Consider the following 19,602-nt stretch of genomic DNA (forward strand, 5'->3'; position numbering starts at 1 on the left):
GTGGGGGCATGTCCCACCACTTCCATTGTCAGTTGAGGAATGTTTCAAAATTAGATAGTATTATTAGTAAAACCTTTGCATTTAGAGCTACATAATTATAGACCAAGCTTATAGCCTAAATATGCCTCAGAATGCTACATTTGACCTCTCAACTTTGATTTTGTGTTTTTTAATCTAGGGACAACCACCAGCTGAGTAGAATCCAGCTAGATCTGCCAACACTTGTATTAGTGGTTGGTATATCAAACCCCTTCCATGGAAGTCACATTCAACCAACATACAGCAATACCCATCATTTCTAACACTTTTCATGTACCTACAGTCAGTCCATAAAGGTTCAGTCCCCTACCTAATATCAGTGGTAGAAATTTTGAATCGGCTTCTTCAATAAACTTCAACTTTTCTAGTTTGAGAAAAATTGTTTGATTATTCCACATATCAGCTGCATCATTTTACCTCAACATTTTAGCCTATTAAAACTATTTTGGGGGCAATTGTTCCATTCTTTCAGTTGCTTTGGTGAACCAATATTTTTCTAGTTTATCTGTTTCTCTGGTGTGGACACAACCTATTATTGTTACTGTCAGGGTCCACAGAAACTTTGAAAAAGGGTTGTATGAAAGATTCACAGAAACAAAAATCAGATAAAGCAGGTGGTTATTCTGTGCTCTGAAAGCAATAAGAGCTTCAATATTGCACCATCTAACATGACGATCACATAGTATATATACATTCTTAAAATCAAGTATCCATGGCAACATGACAAGCGCCCTCTAAGAAAACCATGAAGAGCATGATAGAAAGCTGCATTAACTTTTATACATTAAACTAGATTAATAATAGCATAAAAAGTAAACAACAATGAAGTTATTTATTTTAAAACAAGTATCATGCAATGCACTTTATGGGATTAGTAGCTTTCAATCAGTTCAACAAAGTTGGACGTTAAATTTTCATTATATGTGGATTAGACATAAAGTTCAGTGGGGTTGCTGTACTTTACATCTCAACCTTTAGCATGCCAAAAGTTACATACTTTTATACAAAAAAGGTCCCTTGAAAACATATTCTCAGATATCATAAGAAACACAAATTACTTGTCTGAAACAGACAAATGGTAGGTTAAGAAAACCCTAAACAAATGTTTTTCTTGGCAATCTGTGATAACTTTTGATTTATCTAACATACTGAGAACAAAACTATTTCATTTGATAGGGTTACCATCCTTTGACATCAAAGCAAATTCTCTGCACTGATTTTTTTTTTCAAACAGGCTAAACTAATCCTCTGCTGTGAAATGGGATAAGTTTTCTTTGGTGGATACATGGTCTAGTTATATATTTTATACATTTCAGAGCTTTTGAAAAATTGTTATATAAGCTACATTTGCTTCAAAAGGCATAACAATAAAATGTTGATGTGTTATCACTATGTGATGTTGCAGCCAAAATCACAATTTAACATACTCTTTCCAATCTCTCAACACCAGCTATGAAACTGGTCTGGTTAAACCAAGACTTGTTCATACAAGCTGTGTGTGACATAGCTTATTATATTAAGACTTTCGAGCTCTCTGTTAGCAAGTGTACATTCCAGCTTTTAACTCCAGCTTTTAAATACATAATTGACAGTGACTCGTGCCTTGAGGTTATACTTAAATGATAGAACGCTACTATATAATCCCAAATTATATCAGGTAATCTAGAGGTCCTCATTGGCAATGTGTCGGCTGCCATGTAGGTGTGTGTGTCTATTACCATTAAATATGTCTGGTACACATCACTGTCTGCTACCACCAATCTCAGCTGTGCACAGTGAACATGTCTGCGGTCAAACACATGTCTCTTGCCACACGCATCTCTTAGGTAAAATACAAACACGGTCACAAGTTACTTGTGTACTACCACACATGTGCCTGCTACACATATATTTGGTACCACATGTGTGTCTGCTAACATATGTACCCCCCACTTCCTTCATCTGGTACCACATGTATGTCTGCTAAAATACTACACAATCTTGTCACTTACCATCTACTACTGGTACCACATGGGTGTATGCTTAACACATGTACCTCCTTCACCTGGTACCACATGCATGTGTGTCACAAACGTGTACATCCACATCCGATGCCACATGCATGCCTGCTACACACATTTGGTATGATATGTATGTCTGCTACTACACATGTCTGTTCCCATCTACATCAGATCCAACAGTCACCTCTGCTAGCACCTATCATTACTACTACACATTGCCTGCTACAACTATAGCCGGTACCACACACATGTCTGCTACTACACATACCTGCTACCACATACTGTATAGGTGATAACACACATATGCTTGCTACCACATTTAGCTGGTACCACACACATGTCTGCTACTACTCATGCCTGCTACTACATATGCCTTCTTCTACAAATAGCTGGTACCACACACGTTTTTCTGCTACTACACATGCCTGCTACCACATACTGTATAGGTGACAACACACACATGCTTGCTACCACATTTAGCTGGTACCACACACATGTCTGCTACTACTCATGCCTGTTACCACATACTGTACAAGTGATAACACACACATGCCTGCTACCACATTAAGCTGGTACCACACACATGCCTGCTACCACATTTAGCTGGTACCACACACATGTCTGCTACTACACATGCCTGCTACCACATACTGTAAACATGATGACACAAACATGCCTGCTACCACATTAAGCTGGTACCACACACATGCCTGCTACCACATTAAGCTGGTACCACACACATGTCTGCTACTACACATGCCTGCTACCACATACTGTAAACATGATGACACACACATGCCTGCTACCACATTTAGCTGGTACCACACACATGTCTGCTACTACACATGCCTGCTACCACATACTGTAAACATGATGACACACACATGCCTGCTACCACATTTAGCTGGTACCACACACGTGTCTGCTACTACACATGCCTGCTACCACATACTGTAAACATGATGACACACACATGCCTGCTACCACATTTAGCTGGTACCACACATGTCTGGTACTACACATGCCTGCTACCACATACTGTAAACATGATGACACACACATGCCTGCTACCACATTTAGCTGGTACCACACACATGTCTGCTACTACACATGCCTGCTACCACATACTGTAAACATGATGACACACACATGCCTGCTACCACATTTAGCTGGTACCACACATGTCTGCTACTACACATGCCTGCTACCACATACTGTACTAGTGTGATATTGTCACTCATGTATGCTATCTTACATATATGCATCCTGTATCACCTAACACATAACTGTATATTTAATGATTTGTACAGATGGTAAGAAAATCAAAACACATTTGTATTATAAACTATAATTGTATAAATTTGAGAGTTATAAATGAGTACTAAATTAAGGAAAACTATGTGATTTAACACTCAAAATACCTTACTGGCATTTAAACTGCGTATTGTTCTGGTTAATTGACGGTTGAATATCTGAGGTATATGAATGTAACATAGTCTTGCATCTATTTCCGAACAAACTATTAGGAAAACCAGTAGATAATAACTTCTCCATGTTGGATTCAAAACATCTTACTTACGTTAAAATGTAATTAGCTGCAATTGTAAGCGTTAGCAGTGTCGATTTGTTTGCAGATTTTATTCATGACTAGAAGGCTATTAAATGATAGGCTTTTACCAGGAATGTAGTACATGAAAATTAATTCACTATGACAGAAGAAAGAAGAAATCAGGAAAGCGTATCCATGGAATCTCAGGCATGAGCTTTTTCCGCAAATTCGCGGAATATCTGTGATTTCTTTTCTACCTTGGGGACAAAAACTATTATCCTAACACACTATAGCATACGCAAACTGGAGCCTATACCGCAATTTTTGCAAAGTTCCCGTGATTTATTTTTTATCCCGGCTCATCCCTAATGGATACAACAAGATTTATCATTATCGGCAAGAACTTTAAAAACATTCAATTTTGCCATACGGCAAGTGACAATAGTCTGATTTATTTACAGCTTTTAACACATCGATGGGAAACTATATAGACACATTCAGTCATTCTTTACATCAAATGTTTTTTCTGAGATGTAATAAGAATGACATCATCAAATTATAAAAGAGGCAACTCAAAGATGGCTGCCATATCTACTATAGTTAAATATACATTTTTGCTACACTAAACTTGTAAGTATCCATGACACACAATGTTTTCAAAAACAGGACATTAAATAGTACTACCACAATTACACTAGGATGTTTGCCTCATTTCATAATACAAAAAACCCCCCAAAATTTTAAAGTCTTCCGGAAGTGAAATGAAAACATATGCCATACAAACTCTTTTTAATACATTTCCAAGGTTCCATCTTGACCCATAGCTGGCCTCAGCATGCTGTACAGTCGACTCATTTCTCGGACAGTGATAATTCCAGAATCTTTTGAAGTTCTTCCTCTTCCTGCTTCCTAAGTTGTTCCTCCTGTTTCAGTTGGTCTTGTGACATCGCTAAGGCTAACCTTAGGTCCTCATCCGTGCTGGGTCCCACCAGTCCCACAGGTGACGGTAGAGGAGGTAATTGGCGGTTCTGTACAGAAGTGGATTCTTCTGTGGAAGGATTCCCCTGTACTTGATTGGGAATATTGCCGTTGGCTGTTTGTGCGAAGATGCTCTCTTGTATGGCTCTGTAAAGTTAGTAAGATCATGAATAGAACAATAATCAACATTGGCAAAATCTGTTTTGCTGCATGTTCAATGCAAACTTTCGGATGCCTAAAAAAAAAAAAAAAAAAAAAACAGAGCTAAACCCCTCCCAGTGGTTACTTGCCTTTAAATACATTACATATGCGGCACAAGAGTAGTTTGCAAGCTAACCCTGGCTGAAGTTCATACTGCAGATGGAGAGTAGTTTAAATCTAAATAGAGTCAGTGCTGATATGGTAACATATGGAATTTTTTCAAATGACCTTTGACCTCAACCCAAAACAATGGGGTTCTTGTACAAAAATGAGACCTGCAGAGGTTACCTACTTTGAGATATTATGTTTACAAGGTAGGACATTACATAAACATACATACACACACACACGCCAAGTTGACTTCCTAGGTTACTAATTGCCCTGTCTTATAGCAAGTAACCAATTCAAATATAATTATTCACTTTTAAGAAAACAAGTAAGGTATACTAATTGACAAAATCTACAAGGAAAGCAAAACATGACAAAATGCCATCAACTAGCATCCAAAAAATTGGAATATGAGAAACCTGAATGTCCTGAGAACCAGAAAGCCAAACAACCTAATTGCTTTTGTAGCACTTGAAAACATTTAAATAGGCGATTGCACACAACATTGTCCATTTTTTACTATTGTTACCAGCAAGATGCTTGTTCGCATGTTGATCAAATAACAAGGCCCCCCTGCTTACTTTTCTTCTGCAGTTTTTTGTTCTTACAAGTCGTTTAGATTTCCACCACTATTGGCCGCAATCAATTTCAACAGGGTTTGTGTACTCAAAAAGGGGAACTTCATACCAAGTATGAACAACAGCCAAGATGTAATATTTGGGTTATCGTGATTACAAGCAAGTGTCCCATACACATACACACACAACCTCACCAGTGCATAGATAAATTTTGCTTTCAACAACGAATGAAAAATGTAGAGACTACAGAATACTTGAAAATCTTATATTCAGTTTATCAGTGAGAAATAAATAAATGCAAAGTGTGATCTACTTCTCTGACCAAATGATGGTATCCTTTCTCTCTAACATTTACTTTTCAGATCAGAAAGTTTGTAAAATCTCAATACCAGTTTAAAAATGGCTGTTTTACCTTTCAAGCATTTCTTCTTCAGTCAGAAAGTTATTTCCATGGACCATGTAGTCTCCCTATGGATGAAATTATAAATGGCATAGATCACTATTTATAGGGATTCAGATAAACACAAGAATGGCACATGATAAATGTATGGACTAACATAACACTAGGCTAGGTTCACTGCATAGCTGCAACAATAACAATTACAAACTATGACTTAATGCAACACTAACTGGCTGATAAGATAGACAATGGAAGAGCACTATTCATAGGGAATCAGATAAACACAAGAATGTCACATGATAAATGTATGGACTAACATAACACTAGGCTAGGTTCTCTGCATAGCTGCAACAATAACAATTACAAATTATGACTATGCAACACTGCCTGGTTCATAAGATATACAATGTAAGAGCACTATTCATAGAGATTCTGATTAACACAAGAATGTCACATGATAAATGTATGGACTAACATAACACTAGGCTAGGTTCTCTGCATAGCTGCAACAATAACAATTACAAACTATGACTTGATGCAACAGTAACTGGCTGATAAGATAGACAATGGAAGAGCACTATTCATAGGGAATCAGATAAACACAAGAATGTCACATGATAAATGTATGGACTAACATAACACTAGGCTAGGTTCTCTGCATAGCTGCAACAATAACAATTACAAATTATGACTATGCAACACTGCCTGGTTCATAAGATATACAATGGAAGAGCAATATTCATAGAGATTCTGATTAACACAAGAATGTCACATGATAAATGTATGGACTAACATAATAACTAGGTTAGGTTCTCTGCGTAGCTGAAACAATAAAAGTACAAATTATGACAATGCAACACTGCCTGGTTCATAAGATAGACAATGGAAGAGCACTATTCATAGGGAATCAGATAAACACAAGAATGTCACATGATAAATGTATGGACTAACATAATAACTAGGCTAGGTTCTCTGCGTAGCTGAAACAATAAAAGTACAAATTATGACAATGCAACACTAACTGGTTCATAAGATAGACAATGGAAGAGCACTATTCATAGGGAATCAGATAAACACAAGAATGTCACATGATAAATGTATGGACTAACATAATCACTAGGCTAGGTTCTCTGCATAGCTAACAATTACAAATTATGACTATGCAACACTGCCTGGTTCATAAGATAGACAATGGAAGAAAAAACCTTATATAATGGTGTAGAATGTTTTGTTTCATGATAATACATGCAACTTAATTTTCAAAACATTTCTGTATGGGACAATTCCAATCCATTAAGTCGTATGATCACACTACTTGTACCCATAAGAAAGTATTGTGATTTAAAACTATCATTAAGTTCGGGAAAGACTGACTCAATATGATGTAAAAATGAGACTGCTGCTGCTAATAAAAAGTATTAGAGGATATTGTTAAGGATAACAGCTGGACAAGTAAAAAAGGTTAGGAGGTGTTTATTCTTACCGAATCTTGGCTTCCTCCTTCCACCTGACTCCTGAGAATAGCCATCTGAAGAAGTTCGTCGTCGCTGTAACGGACTCTCTGTTGAGAGCCAGCCTGCGTGTGGACGTAGTTTTCAGGAATATCAAACACATCACTTTCTACCACGCAAGTAGAGAGTGGTGCTTTCATCATGGGCGTTGCCGTATTTTCTTCAGCCGAGGCATCATCTTGGTCTCCATTTTCCTCCGCATTCTTGGAGAGATCTTCCATAACGATATTAGACACTCCCTTAACAGGGGTATCACAGGTATTCAGATTGCCAAAGGTGACGCAAGCATTTAAAATGTGAAAGAGTGGTATCTCTGTGGGAAAAAACAGAAAGGTTAGAAAAGTTAAAGAAAATTACAACATAAATTTGTTAAACCAATACTCATGGTTCTATTCAGCTTCAACATAGTTGGACACGTCAAACGGAAATGATGTGTTACCACGAAAGAAATAATCTAAGGTAAATGAAATGACAAACGAAAGAAACACCAATGTTATGTTAATTCTTGCCGAACATGCAGAAAGGAACCTGTTATATGCAAACCACTAAATAAAAGTTTGTACGTATAAGGATATAAATTATTATAGGACCATTTTATTGGGTAGCATAGCAAGTGTCATTTACATAACTATCAGAGCAGAAGGCAAAGAATTTCAAACTATTTTACGCAACCCTTCCATTTCTTTGAGACTTTTTTCGCTTGAAGCAACACAAACATAATAACAAGAAATGAACATAAGAGGCTAAGAGCCATTTGTTAAATGCTAACTATACAAAAGCCAAAAGCATATCAAACTTTCTATGTAAAGCAAAGATGGCAGAAAATTTCAATCCAATTACAAAACTTTCAATGTGTTTGAGTTTTCATCATTGTACCAACATGGACTGAACTAAAACAATGAGCGCAAAAAAAAAAAAAATGAAAACACAAGCAAGTCAGCTGCCATCTGTTCAAGCCTCTTACTACACAAAAGTAAAAAGAATACAACAATTTCTCTTCAAAGAGATATTAATAAATATATGATCATTTTATGGACAGGAGTCACAACTTGCAATATCACTACAGATGACACGGCATTTCTAAATATTTACAAAAGCCCCTCTCATTTCTTTGAGACTATTTCAATGCAGCAACATTTCAACTAAAAGCTTTTCAAGTTCTTCTTTTGTCTTACATATTGACTTATCAAGTTTCATATCAATTGTTTCTATTCACTATAAACGTGAGTTGACGGTTGCTTGCATTTTGAATATATATACGATGAAAGGGCGTCCTAAATACTCAATGAGTTAAAGATAGATTTGACTAGGGTAGAAGGGTTTCCTGATGTAATGAATACTTTAAAATGAAACATGAAAATTCCACCCACTGACTTCAGCCATCAACAGAGACATGTTCTCAGTTACTATACAAGTAGTTCATATAACACTAATCCAATCAGGGTAACCATGGCTCAAATACAAAGATATGGGACAAATGATTATTATTTTGAAATAAATAGTCACCGCATTTCCCAGAAATCATCAATGGGGAATTTTCATTTGAGAGGCACTATTTTTGTTACACAGGTAGTAGGCACAGTTCCAAATAACGACAATACATCATAACACAAAACAACTGTTTATTACGTCCTAATTAGAGCCATACTGCCAAAAATTACCCCACGCCCTCCTCCCACACCTGGTCCCTTGGAAATGACTTTTAGTACCCCCCCCCCACTTAAAGTGAGCTTGGTGCTTCAGCCTCAGAATATGGAATCAAACATTCTTCTCCATATCTCAGCATGAGGTTGTGGATGGTGCAGTACGTCTGTAAAGTGGCTCCACATAGGAAAACACTCATAACTAATATGATTCAACTTTGCAACAAATTTCTCTATAATGAATACAAAGGGCATTGTGGTCAAATGGCTAAGGCAGTGGACTTGTGATCTAAGGCTTGCAGGTAGAGTCCTGGCCAGATCATTACATTGTGTCCTTGGGCAAGGCACTTTATCTCCAATACATCTCTCTTCATTGAGGTATGTATATGGGCTCTGCTAGGTGACTTGCAATCATACTTGCATATGGCGGTTTGTGGCTGCACCTTATGGGAAGTCCCCTAGGGGCCAGGTCAATGTGGAGTGCACTGTAGGGTCGTGGAGGGGACTGTCTGAATCTTGAACACTTGGGTTGGTGTGACAAGTTATCAAAATCCAGGGGTTTATTTGTTGTGAAGTTGTGTGAAAAGGCCTTGCCTTGATACAAGGCTGTAAAGCCTTAAACTTTAACATTTTAGCTATGCTGTGCTGTGCTGTGCTGTGAGGAATGAAATAATTCTCATCTCCGAATGTGGTTTCATTAAAGTGACTTCTAAAGCTCCTTTCACAAAAGCAGACATCGTTGAAAAACTATTTTCTAGTCACAGGTAATAAGTATCTTTTTTTTTATATAATCGAATCAATAAAAAAAAAAAAACGGACTTGACAAACCTATCTTAATTGGGAAACCGGCAGGAAGTTGTAACATGATGAAATCCCTCAGTTTGGCAAAATGGGCGTTACTAATTGCCATCAAGTCGATGATGGGTAAAACTTGCTCTTGCATTGAAAGAGGGTGATTCTCACTCAGCCAGAGGGTGGCACGGAACTTCTGAATCTTACTGGAGACCTCCTTTGGCCTACCCACATCCCTATTTTCTAATACTATGTGCTTGTTAAAGTATTCTTCTGGTTTGATTGCAGTTGGATTGGTAAACGTTGCTTCTTCGTTGACAACAGGCTGCTGTAAATAATGAAAAAAAAGAAATGAAATGTGAGGGAAAAACCAGAATAAGGAGTGGATGGACACAGTATTTTAAATAGACAAAATATTATTATAAAATTGAATAATGCCTTAAGGGAAATGCTTATTGCTCACAATTATTTGATATTTCAGGTTAGATTGAAGAATCCCAAGGATAAGGAAGCCTTCAGTAGATAATTTGATGATGTGATGGTTGTTGATGAAACAAGCCTTCCCCTTCCAATGAGTGTTCAGAGAGTTACGGGGCAGACACAAATAATTGCACCTATTCCTGCTCGCAAAGTACAACTCAACTTCATCATCTTATGAACGAGAGTGAATCTCAGCAACCCGTCATTTCTCAGATACATCAGGAGGTGAAAGCACCCATCACTAAAGGTGTAGCCAAGGGGAAGGAGGTCGTATCAAAACCATTGACAAAACAGAGCAAAACTTAATTTCCCAAATCAGATATAAAAAATCTCCCAGAAGACCCTGCTCCACAACACTGTACAGCTGCATGTAACTTTGAATAGGGTCAAAATAATCTGGTTCCTGGTAGGCCTAATCATTATTGGGCAGGCACTCTAACCATAACATCATGTCTTCACACCCTTCATTTGTCTAATTTAGAGCTCACCAATGTTCTGGAAATAATTTTTCTTGTAAAGTACCTCCAGGAATATCACTTTTTAAAAACTGTTAAGTGAATTTTAGCACTGTAGATACTTTTTGGGGCAATACCGCATGAAGAATTTTTTTCAGCTCTTGAGCTAATATAAGAAAACTTGGGTACTCACTTCCTCCGGCTTCTCTTCATGCTGCTCGGCTGCTCCTAACAGTGACTGCAGCGGAGAAGCAAAAGGTGCTCCATCAGCTGTTTGAATGCAAAATCATAAAGAAACAAATCTGGAATATTGTTTGTTTAAAAATATTTGAAAGACTAAAAAACATGGACTAGGAAATTGAAAAATAACCCTTACGCCACTCATTCAAACTAGATTTAACATTTATTTGCTCTTTGAAATCATTTTCTGTAACAAAACATCTGCATCACTTAGAAAGAATGATAAACAGGTCAAAGTGATTTTCACAGTGTTGATGTTATAACCTCATAACATTATCTCAAACTCTCTACTTTCCTTTTGCTGGACAAGATTCTCTTTATTTTCAGACAGGAAATTTCAACAAAACCGACAATTTTGTTCTTGCAATTACTTTCAGTTTTAGGTTACATTCAAAACATTTAAACTTTTAATGATCGTTCTTCGGTCATAATAAACTTTTAATGATCGTTCTTCTATCAACAAGTTATGTACTGTGTCTGTATTATGAGACATAGTTTGGTGTATGTACAAGGTCATGTAAAGTTTGAGGTTATTATTAGTAACTTTATTCCTAGCATTGGTTGGCAGCCCGCCAGAATCCGTAGTTGTTGTTGTTGTTAGAATCTACCAGTTGTTCCATTTGCGAATACATAAAGACCGATACAGATGTATACATGGGTAAATTGAGACATACAAGAGGAACTTGCAGCCTATACTATGTTGTACTTTACTATGCTATACTGTTCTCTACAGAAAGCCCTCATGCATGCGTTAAAAAGGTATGGTATAATGCCTATAAAAAGGGTGAAATAATTCCCGAAAGTGCCTCAAATTACAAACTTGATGTTTCCTTCATTAACTGTATCAATTTTAGCCATTTTCATTGAGGTTGTGTAGATTAAGTTTGCATTTACAATTTGACTTTGAACCCGGCAACTACATGAGTCAATCAGTGTAGCTACATGTACCCAACATTTGGGAACATGCAAACTTACTGTACACCACCATACATACCGTACTCTACTGAAAGCCTGTTAGGCTAGTGTTAGGCTATGTCAATGTATAAAGCAATTGAAATCTATTATTAAAACTTGTTTACTACTATAACTATAGCACATACCTTTGTTTCTTTCCTTGTCTTCTTTGGTCAAATGTTCCGTCCTTGTTTTGGTCACTAGTTGAACATTTGATGCGCTGAAAACCTTGCATTCGTAATCATTTATAACCTCCACTTTATCGTGTCTCCATCCCCATATACCAGCCTTACTTCTGCAGATGACAAAATGTACATGCGTCTTAAGCAGCAAGTAACGTATATAAATAGTAGAATGCACGCAGAATAGGTGAAGGAATACATAAATGAAAACACCTAGTACACTGACTTCTGACTGAAAATGAAACCATTTTTTTTGCTTTACAGATGTATGATAGTGGTATGATTCTAACAATTTGATTGGATTCTGACCATTTGGTTGCCCAGACACAAAGGTAATATGTAATATTTGCAACTTTAAATTAATTTCTTGAACTGAAACAAGACTAGTCAAGCTAATGAGATCCATAGTTATGATATTTTATAATTATTTTGTATCAAAATTAATTGAAATAGGTGCTTCAAATGCAAATCAATTCAAATATTCTGATAGGATGATTCAGCCATTCATTCTTACATCTCTACAACATGTTAGATAACAATAATGTCCGACCTCTAACTCAGAATTGGCTACTTAATTTTGCCTGGTTTCATGTCTTATGTCCCACTTCTTTGGTTTCTTAAATATAATTTCAAAACAAAATTAGAAAACCACAATTCTTGTACTAGGTCAATCAAAGACATTGGCTTGAGTCAAGCAATTTTGTGGGAACCGACACAGAAATTGAGTTACTCATCAAACCACCCCTTGGGCCCTATTACTATTACACATCACAGGTGAAAAAACAGTACTTGTGTTCCTGAGAATTACTTTGACAAATTATGTAAAATAGATTTTGAATAATCCAATGTCAGAGATCTTTTCAATTTTTTTACCTGCTGAATTCAATTTTATCTGTATCTATGTAAGTTGTGGTGATGGGTGATGTGAGCCTTGCAGCAATAGCATCTTCTGACTAGATTTTAAATAATCCAACGTCAGAGATCTTTTCAATTTTTTTACCTGCTGAATTCAATTTTATCTGTATCTATGTAAGTTGTGGTGATGGGTGATGTGAGCCTTGCAGCAATAGCATCTTCTGAGGGTGTCATTCTGGCCAGGTCATGGTATGGTTGGACTTCCAGTACCTCGGAGAAAGCCATTTCTGCGTCATGATCGATCTCTATGAACTGAAATTTATTATCTTCTGAGGGAGAACAGTGGAGGAAAAATTAAGACAACTGTTGCAACTTTTGTGAAGTTTAGAAAGAATTTACTAGTAGTGATGTCAATATTTAAATACAATCTTGAAATTCTGAATGAACACAATTATACCAATTATGCGCCAAAATAATCTAAAAAGTACCTCCAACTTCAACTTTCAAGGGATATAGAGGTTTGTTAGAATAATAACCAAACTCAACTGATGAAAAAAAACTGAGCTGGGTTGACTACCTTGAGAAAAACAAATTTCCAAATCTTTAACAGCAATACTTTCCTGACAAAAGTGAAGTGTGTAAATGAAACCACTGAAACTAAAAAAACATGTTCATTCACTGTTAGCTAGTTAACTCTCACAATCCAATTATTACATTATTCATTAAAATCAACCAATCATCAAGTAGCAGGTATGTTACCATGGTGACTGTAAGAGTTCAATATAGTCATTACTGCAGCCATTTTCTTTCAATATTACAGAAGTTGGAATCCCATATTTTTTTCAGGGTTAAATACATACATCCCTATTTACCGTAATCCACACAAAGTACGGAAAAAAACCGTACTAGTTGGCAGCTCTGTACTACAATATTACTTGCGAGGAAACGTTGATAATCATTGCACACACGGCACCCTTTTGACCATGCTTGAACACTAACTTCTCATTATCAACCATTATCAACCATAATCAAACATAATCAACCATTATCAACTATTTGTATAATCACTTACATATTCATAGTTTACAAAAATCATACTCAACTATAACTACGGTATCTAGGGCAACTTACCGTGGTTCCTGAAAATGTAGCTCCTGTTGCCACGAATCCAGTTCATATTGTCGAACCCGATCAACGTCGTGTCTATTCTTACATTTGGTCCACTCTTGTACACTTTGTAAGTATCATGTGGACACAGTCTGGACATCAGAGGAACTAAAGACCAAAAGTAATCAGGTCAGTTTGTCAGTTTGAGTTTTTTTTGGAATTTTGGAGAAAGAGAAGTGCATGCTTGACATTCTTCCTCCCTTACTATTGAAGGTGTTCTCTTAGAAAAAGTCCTCAAATTCAGAGCTGTTAAATTGTGGCTGGCAAATATTTCCAACTTTCCATTTGATCTAACTAAGACACTTACCTTGACTTTCCCACCTATAGAAAGCTTACTGAGTATTACATAATGATAAAAGAACTTGAATCAAATCCTCAGCATTGTGTCGGGACACTTTCCACAGTAGCACAGAGAACACAGTTAAATACTGCACACATGAATAATTCAAAGTTTTCTCTTTTCACTTCACTTTTAAAAATAAAACTTGGCTTGTCAAGCTAATGATCTCTAATGTTCAAATTTGAGTATAAAACAGGGCCAACAAATTAATCAAAACCAAATAATAAAAAATTGCTGAAAGCACAACTGGTAGATAGTGGGTGGTTTGGGAGGGGAGTGGGGGAGGGGGCTTGTCACGGAGAATACAATCAAATGCATATTAGCATCAATTATGGTTCTGGTAATAATTCATAACATAGGCTCTGTTTAGCAGTGTGCCATAACTAAAACTGCAACATTTCCTTGACAAACAAAAACAAAAAACACTTTTGAGGCGGCTTTAGGAAAATGTAACGATCACTGTAAGTACAGATACAAGACTCACCCCAACTAGTGAACTCCCATTTCATTTCAACATAGAAATCTGGTGCCTAAAGAAAAGAAAGAGTTAAATCAGTCATTATTAAGCAAACATACACTCCAGTATATAAAGTGAACATTTTCATCGGTTTGGCAAAAGACAGAAAATAGCCACGTTGTTGACGTATGCTGTCTATACGCATTAATCTATTTGAGTTATTTGTATAGGAAGTTTAAAGATAGACTCAATACATAACATGGGACATGACTAAAGATAGAAACCAAAAGCTCAGCAAATGTTTTTACACTTTCAGTCGTGGGGATCTTTTAGAGACAAGAACCACAAACTAATTGATTGCTTTGACCAAAGGGACTTTCATTTCATATGTAGGCATGGAAATTAGGACGGGAGTGTCCAAGTTCAATCAAAATACATTCATTTTAGAGTTATGCTCAGAAGGCTATGGGGAAAAAACACACACACACGACAAAGAAAAAGAGAGTGGGGGGAGGGGGGGGGGGACTTAATACAGATACAGTAATATTACTAACCTATATATGCATGCAAACAGTATTTTCTTTTTTATTACTGAAGCACAACTGCATACTTCCCTTTTGAGATGATAACATTTAAAATTGACCATATTTTGTACCAAACATGAACTTGAAACCTACTGTACGTTGCAAACAGACAATTTGAGTTACCATTAGCTTAAAACGCTACATACATGTAAGAAATAAATACAAATTTATTGAAATCATTACTTTCTCTCATTAGTCAAAACCAAATTTATTCTCAAACCATCCTAATTTTTTTTCTTCAGTTTTATGAAACTGCAAAATCTGAGCTCTGATTAACGAAGGTTTACCTGTCTTAGTTTTTCTAACAGCTCTGGAATACCACCAATTCTGGATGCTGCTCTCTGAAAATCACGATGTTGTAAGATGAGCTGCACAAGTTCTGGATCGCCGGTACTAATTGCCTCTTGAACAACTAAAGATAAAAAAATCCATGAGACAACAACCATATGGGTGATTCCTTGCCAGTGTTTTCTCTTGTGTATCAGTTACCCTGTTGACCTCAAGTGACCTTTGAATTTCCCCAGATTACAATGGGGTCCTTTTACTTTTCAATTCAAGGTTGATCACCATGTCAAGTACGGTAAGTGCACGGTTAACCCAAACTGAAGCTTCTAAGGTTCAACAAAGCTAAAATGCACTTATTGGCCTTTAATACTACTGTATGCCAAAAGAAATTGCAGAATTGTGTTGTCTAAATCTTTGACCTCCACCAGAAATAACAAACTAATACTAACAGGAAGGAGAAGATGCAAATCTAGCATAAAGTTAAACCAAGTTGTACTTTTCCCAGACAGCAACAATGCTTACAAACCAAGGAATCATGTGACATTTACTTACATCACTCATAACCAAAATAGATCCTTTTGTCTCTGATAAGGAATGAAACACCAGTTCATACCAATTACAAATGCACTGTACAACTATTTAAATATTCATCACTCAAACAGTTGCAATTTTCCTCATCAGTTTTACCTAACCATTGAACACAGACACTTCATGGAACAAGCAATGAATGATTCTGAACTTTTCCAAATTGTTTAAAAAAATATTCCATTATAAAATAGGCAAGGACTAGGAAGTGCTTAGTCAAGAGAAAACAGCTATACGTACAGCAAGGGGAGATTATGCTGGTCTGACTTGTCAGACTCATGTATGAATCCTTTTACCTGCTACCAACTACCTTCCCCCTGCTCTCTCCCCCACCCTTCCCCCACCATTTGAACTCAATGATTTCAAATAAGGTTACTTATATACTAGAGTCAGTGTATTCCAATTCACTTCTGATGTACTAGTACATGAGTATGATGAATTCAAAAGAGTTTATGATGCCAAAGAAAGCAGCTCATACTTTTCTCCAATCTTGTAAACGTGTTCAACGGTAACAATGCCTAGTCTGTGATGAAAATCAAAATTCCATGAGAGAGGCAATGTGAGGAAGGCTTGAAGTATGAACGCCAAACCATGTTTGCTAGATCTACAGTAAAATCTATCCAGTCTTAGAATCCCATCGATGATATTATCATATTACACAGGTTTCATAAATCAAAAACAACTATTAAAAGACTTATCACATACCATTCCAGCCTTTCTTGTTTTCAATATTAACGTCAGCATTGAACTGAAGAAGTACTTTGACACTCTCTAAGTGACCCAATGTAACTGCCAAGTGAAGAGGCGTCCTTCCTCTAGGTCCAATCTCATTCAGGTCATGCTGTTAGCAAAGGAAAACAAAGACAATTTTTGACATTTAGCATTTCGATGTTTCAACACTTGTTTCAACGCTTGCTGTACATACGGCAGCTCAAACAAATATCAATCTGAAGTGATCTAGAAACAGTGCTTGTTACTTTAAATTCAAAAGTAGGCAAATCTTGAGGAGTCACAACAAATTAAGCACAGAAAACTGAAAGGAAAATTACATGTTAACATTTAAACTGCACTGGTCTTTTGCTGTATAGTCTTATCTTGTATATATTTAACCAAAAATGAATATATGCAGACGTCCATAAATGCGCAAACAATCCCATATTATGAGATAAGCCATGGAGGAGAATATTTGTGCTACTGTATGCATCCCATACTCAGAGAGATTGAAATATTCTTTGCTAATCCCATGTAAACATGAACTTCTGAGTTTCTGCAGCGCACATACAGTACTTCACTACTATGCACTAATTGTAATTTTAACTTTGCTACGTATTGTCACCTCCCAATGGTCAGTAAATATGGGATACACAATTAACACAAGGCATATTTTAACCCAAAACTTTGTAAATAAGTTTGAGCATCATCCTTGTTTATCCAACCATCTGGTAAATAAGCACCTGTGCATTGCTTAAAGGCATTGAAGACTCGCCCCAAACCTTGTGCGGCCATCTGAAAAAGGTTAACTTTCTGTTGCTTGCAAGTGACGTATTGTTCATGTCGCTACAAAATGCAGACAGTAATGAAACGTGATACCTTAATTGTTATCTTTAGCTGGACCTGAGATGTCCATCGCTGTATCGTTTGTATACTGTGCACTGTGGGTATTGACCGCAGCTGTATGTACTGACTGTACACTAGTGTCCGACGGTAGCAAGCTGTGTGTGTATTTTCTGGGATCGACGGTGGTGTTTAACACTTCTGTTACACCTCATTCGAAACTAGGTCAAATTACCGGCATGAGAAGTTTCTTTTTGCGCGAGTCTTCACACCCTTTAATTATTTAACCAACCTCCAGGGAAAAAATAACCTAAATTAAATAAAATTACCATAGCAGGTAATAATTTATCCAGTATCACATTGCAAAACACGATGCAAAATGGTCAAATTATATACAAGAAAGATGTATAGAAGTTTTTGCACACAGGAACCATGGTATTTTATTAGAGACAAAACTCATGACGTTCAATACTGCTACACCACAGTTTCAACTCTAAATTATTCCAAATATGGTAATCGTTCTGCCTACCTCAAGTCTGGCAAGTTCTTTTCTCAGTTCTGTTACTTCATTATGCCACACATGCCAATGTAATGGAAACTCCTCCATAAACTTCCCCATAGTAATAGCTTTGATGTTTCAGGAACAGTAAAGGCTGGTCTTCCACTTAACTCACTACGGTTTTGATATCTCTCCTTCACCTAGGCCAATTCAAACAGTTGTACGCTAAAGGCTCTCACATGTCGTCAATTTTCAGTTCGCACCAAGAAGCTAATGTAACGGGAATTGTTCGTTGTGTAAAACTGCCACTACTGATTTCTTGCGAGTGTGTGTTTCACTTTTGATTACTAACAATTCTGTGTTGTTTTTGTAGTATTGTGTAAAACCTATTGCGCCTTTTCTGTACTAAAGTAGGCCTAGCTACGGAATTTTCACTTCCGGGAGGTTGATCGATTATGCAATCACTTCGTCCTCATATTGACTTTTGACCTGACCAATACGAAGGCACATCGGGTTGTACAATATCAGTGCACCGTCCTTCTATTTAAGATGTCGCTTACTCAAACTGTCTACAACGCTGTCTTCAAGCGCACATCTACCTTTGCTTTAGCAATTGTCGTTGGTGCTGTATTTTTTGAAAGATGTTTCGACCAGCTTGGAGATGGACTATATAACTACATCAACCAAGGGGTAAGCCTACGTTTTACTTAATCATACCCTAACGAAGAGTAATATGCTGGCAATAAGGCTAGGCTGGTTCAAAACTGTATGATCCTAACGTTGAAGTCAATTCGAATGGACATGTTACTGTTAGAATGTATGACCTGTCTTAGTTTGGTAACCCAACTAGGATATATTGATTTATGGTTATATTGAAACGCTATAAAGCCTTGAGGGTAAATCTAACTCCGAGCCAAAGCTCTGGACAGCCCTTTGCCTGCATGCTTGTGTTCTAACCGAGAGATTCAATACTTAAGTTAGGATACTGTACGTTAGTAATGGGTTGCCACTGACATGACAAACTGATGGAGCCAGGTTGGGTCTCAGATTTCAGAGACAAATGTGTCACTAGCTCCCTTGTTCACTCCTTATTTTCCATTATTGTACACATACAAGAAGTGTTATAAAATATGTATAGGATTCTGGTCAATTCTTCAGTTTTGCTT

General features: G+C 36.8%; 1 protein-coding gene across 3 annotated transcripts; it reads right to left on the reverse strand.

The window, feature by feature from the left end:
* Window positions 1–657: 657 nt before the first annotated feature.
* On the reverse strand, window positions 658–18,926 carry LOC139980460 (ankyrin repeat domain-containing protein 13D-like). 3 transcript variants are annotated; one of them, XM_071992067.1, is made up of 12 exons: window positions 18,467–18,926; window positions 17,089–17,224; window positions 15,801–15,925; window positions 14,957–15,002; window positions 14,097–14,240; window positions 13,111–13,291; window positions 12,075–12,223; window positions 10,928–11,004; window positions 9,836–10,127; window positions 7,337–7,677; window positions 5,866–5,921; window positions 658–4,713 (listed from the first exon to the last, which is right to left on the reverse strand). In XM_071992067.1, the coding sequence occupies exons 1-12, from the start codon at window positions 18,554–18,556 to the stop codon at window positions 4,440–4,442; spliced, it is 1,911 nt and encodes a 636-aa protein (XP_071848168.1). In that variant the 5' UTR covers window positions 18,557–18,926; the 3' UTR covers window positions 658–4,439. The 3 variants fall into 3 exon arrangements, with proteins under 3 accessions (XP_071848168.1, XP_071848169.1, XP_071848167.1); XM_071992068.1 differs by having other exon boundaries at window positions 9,836–10,124; window positions 13,111–13,294; XM_071992066.1 differs by having other exon boundaries at window positions 13,111–13,294; window positions 18,467–18,923.
* Between the last annotated feature and the right edge of the window lie 676 nt (window positions 18,927–19,602).

Source organism: Apostichopus japonicus, chromosome 15 (assembly GCF_037975245.1).
Source record: "Apostichopus japonicus isolate 1M-3 chromosome 15, ASM3797524v1, whole genome shotgun sequence".
NCBI classification, from domain to species: Eukaryota; Metazoa; Echinodermata; class Holothuroidea; order Aspidochirotida; family Stichopodidae; genus Apostichopus; species Apostichopus japonicus.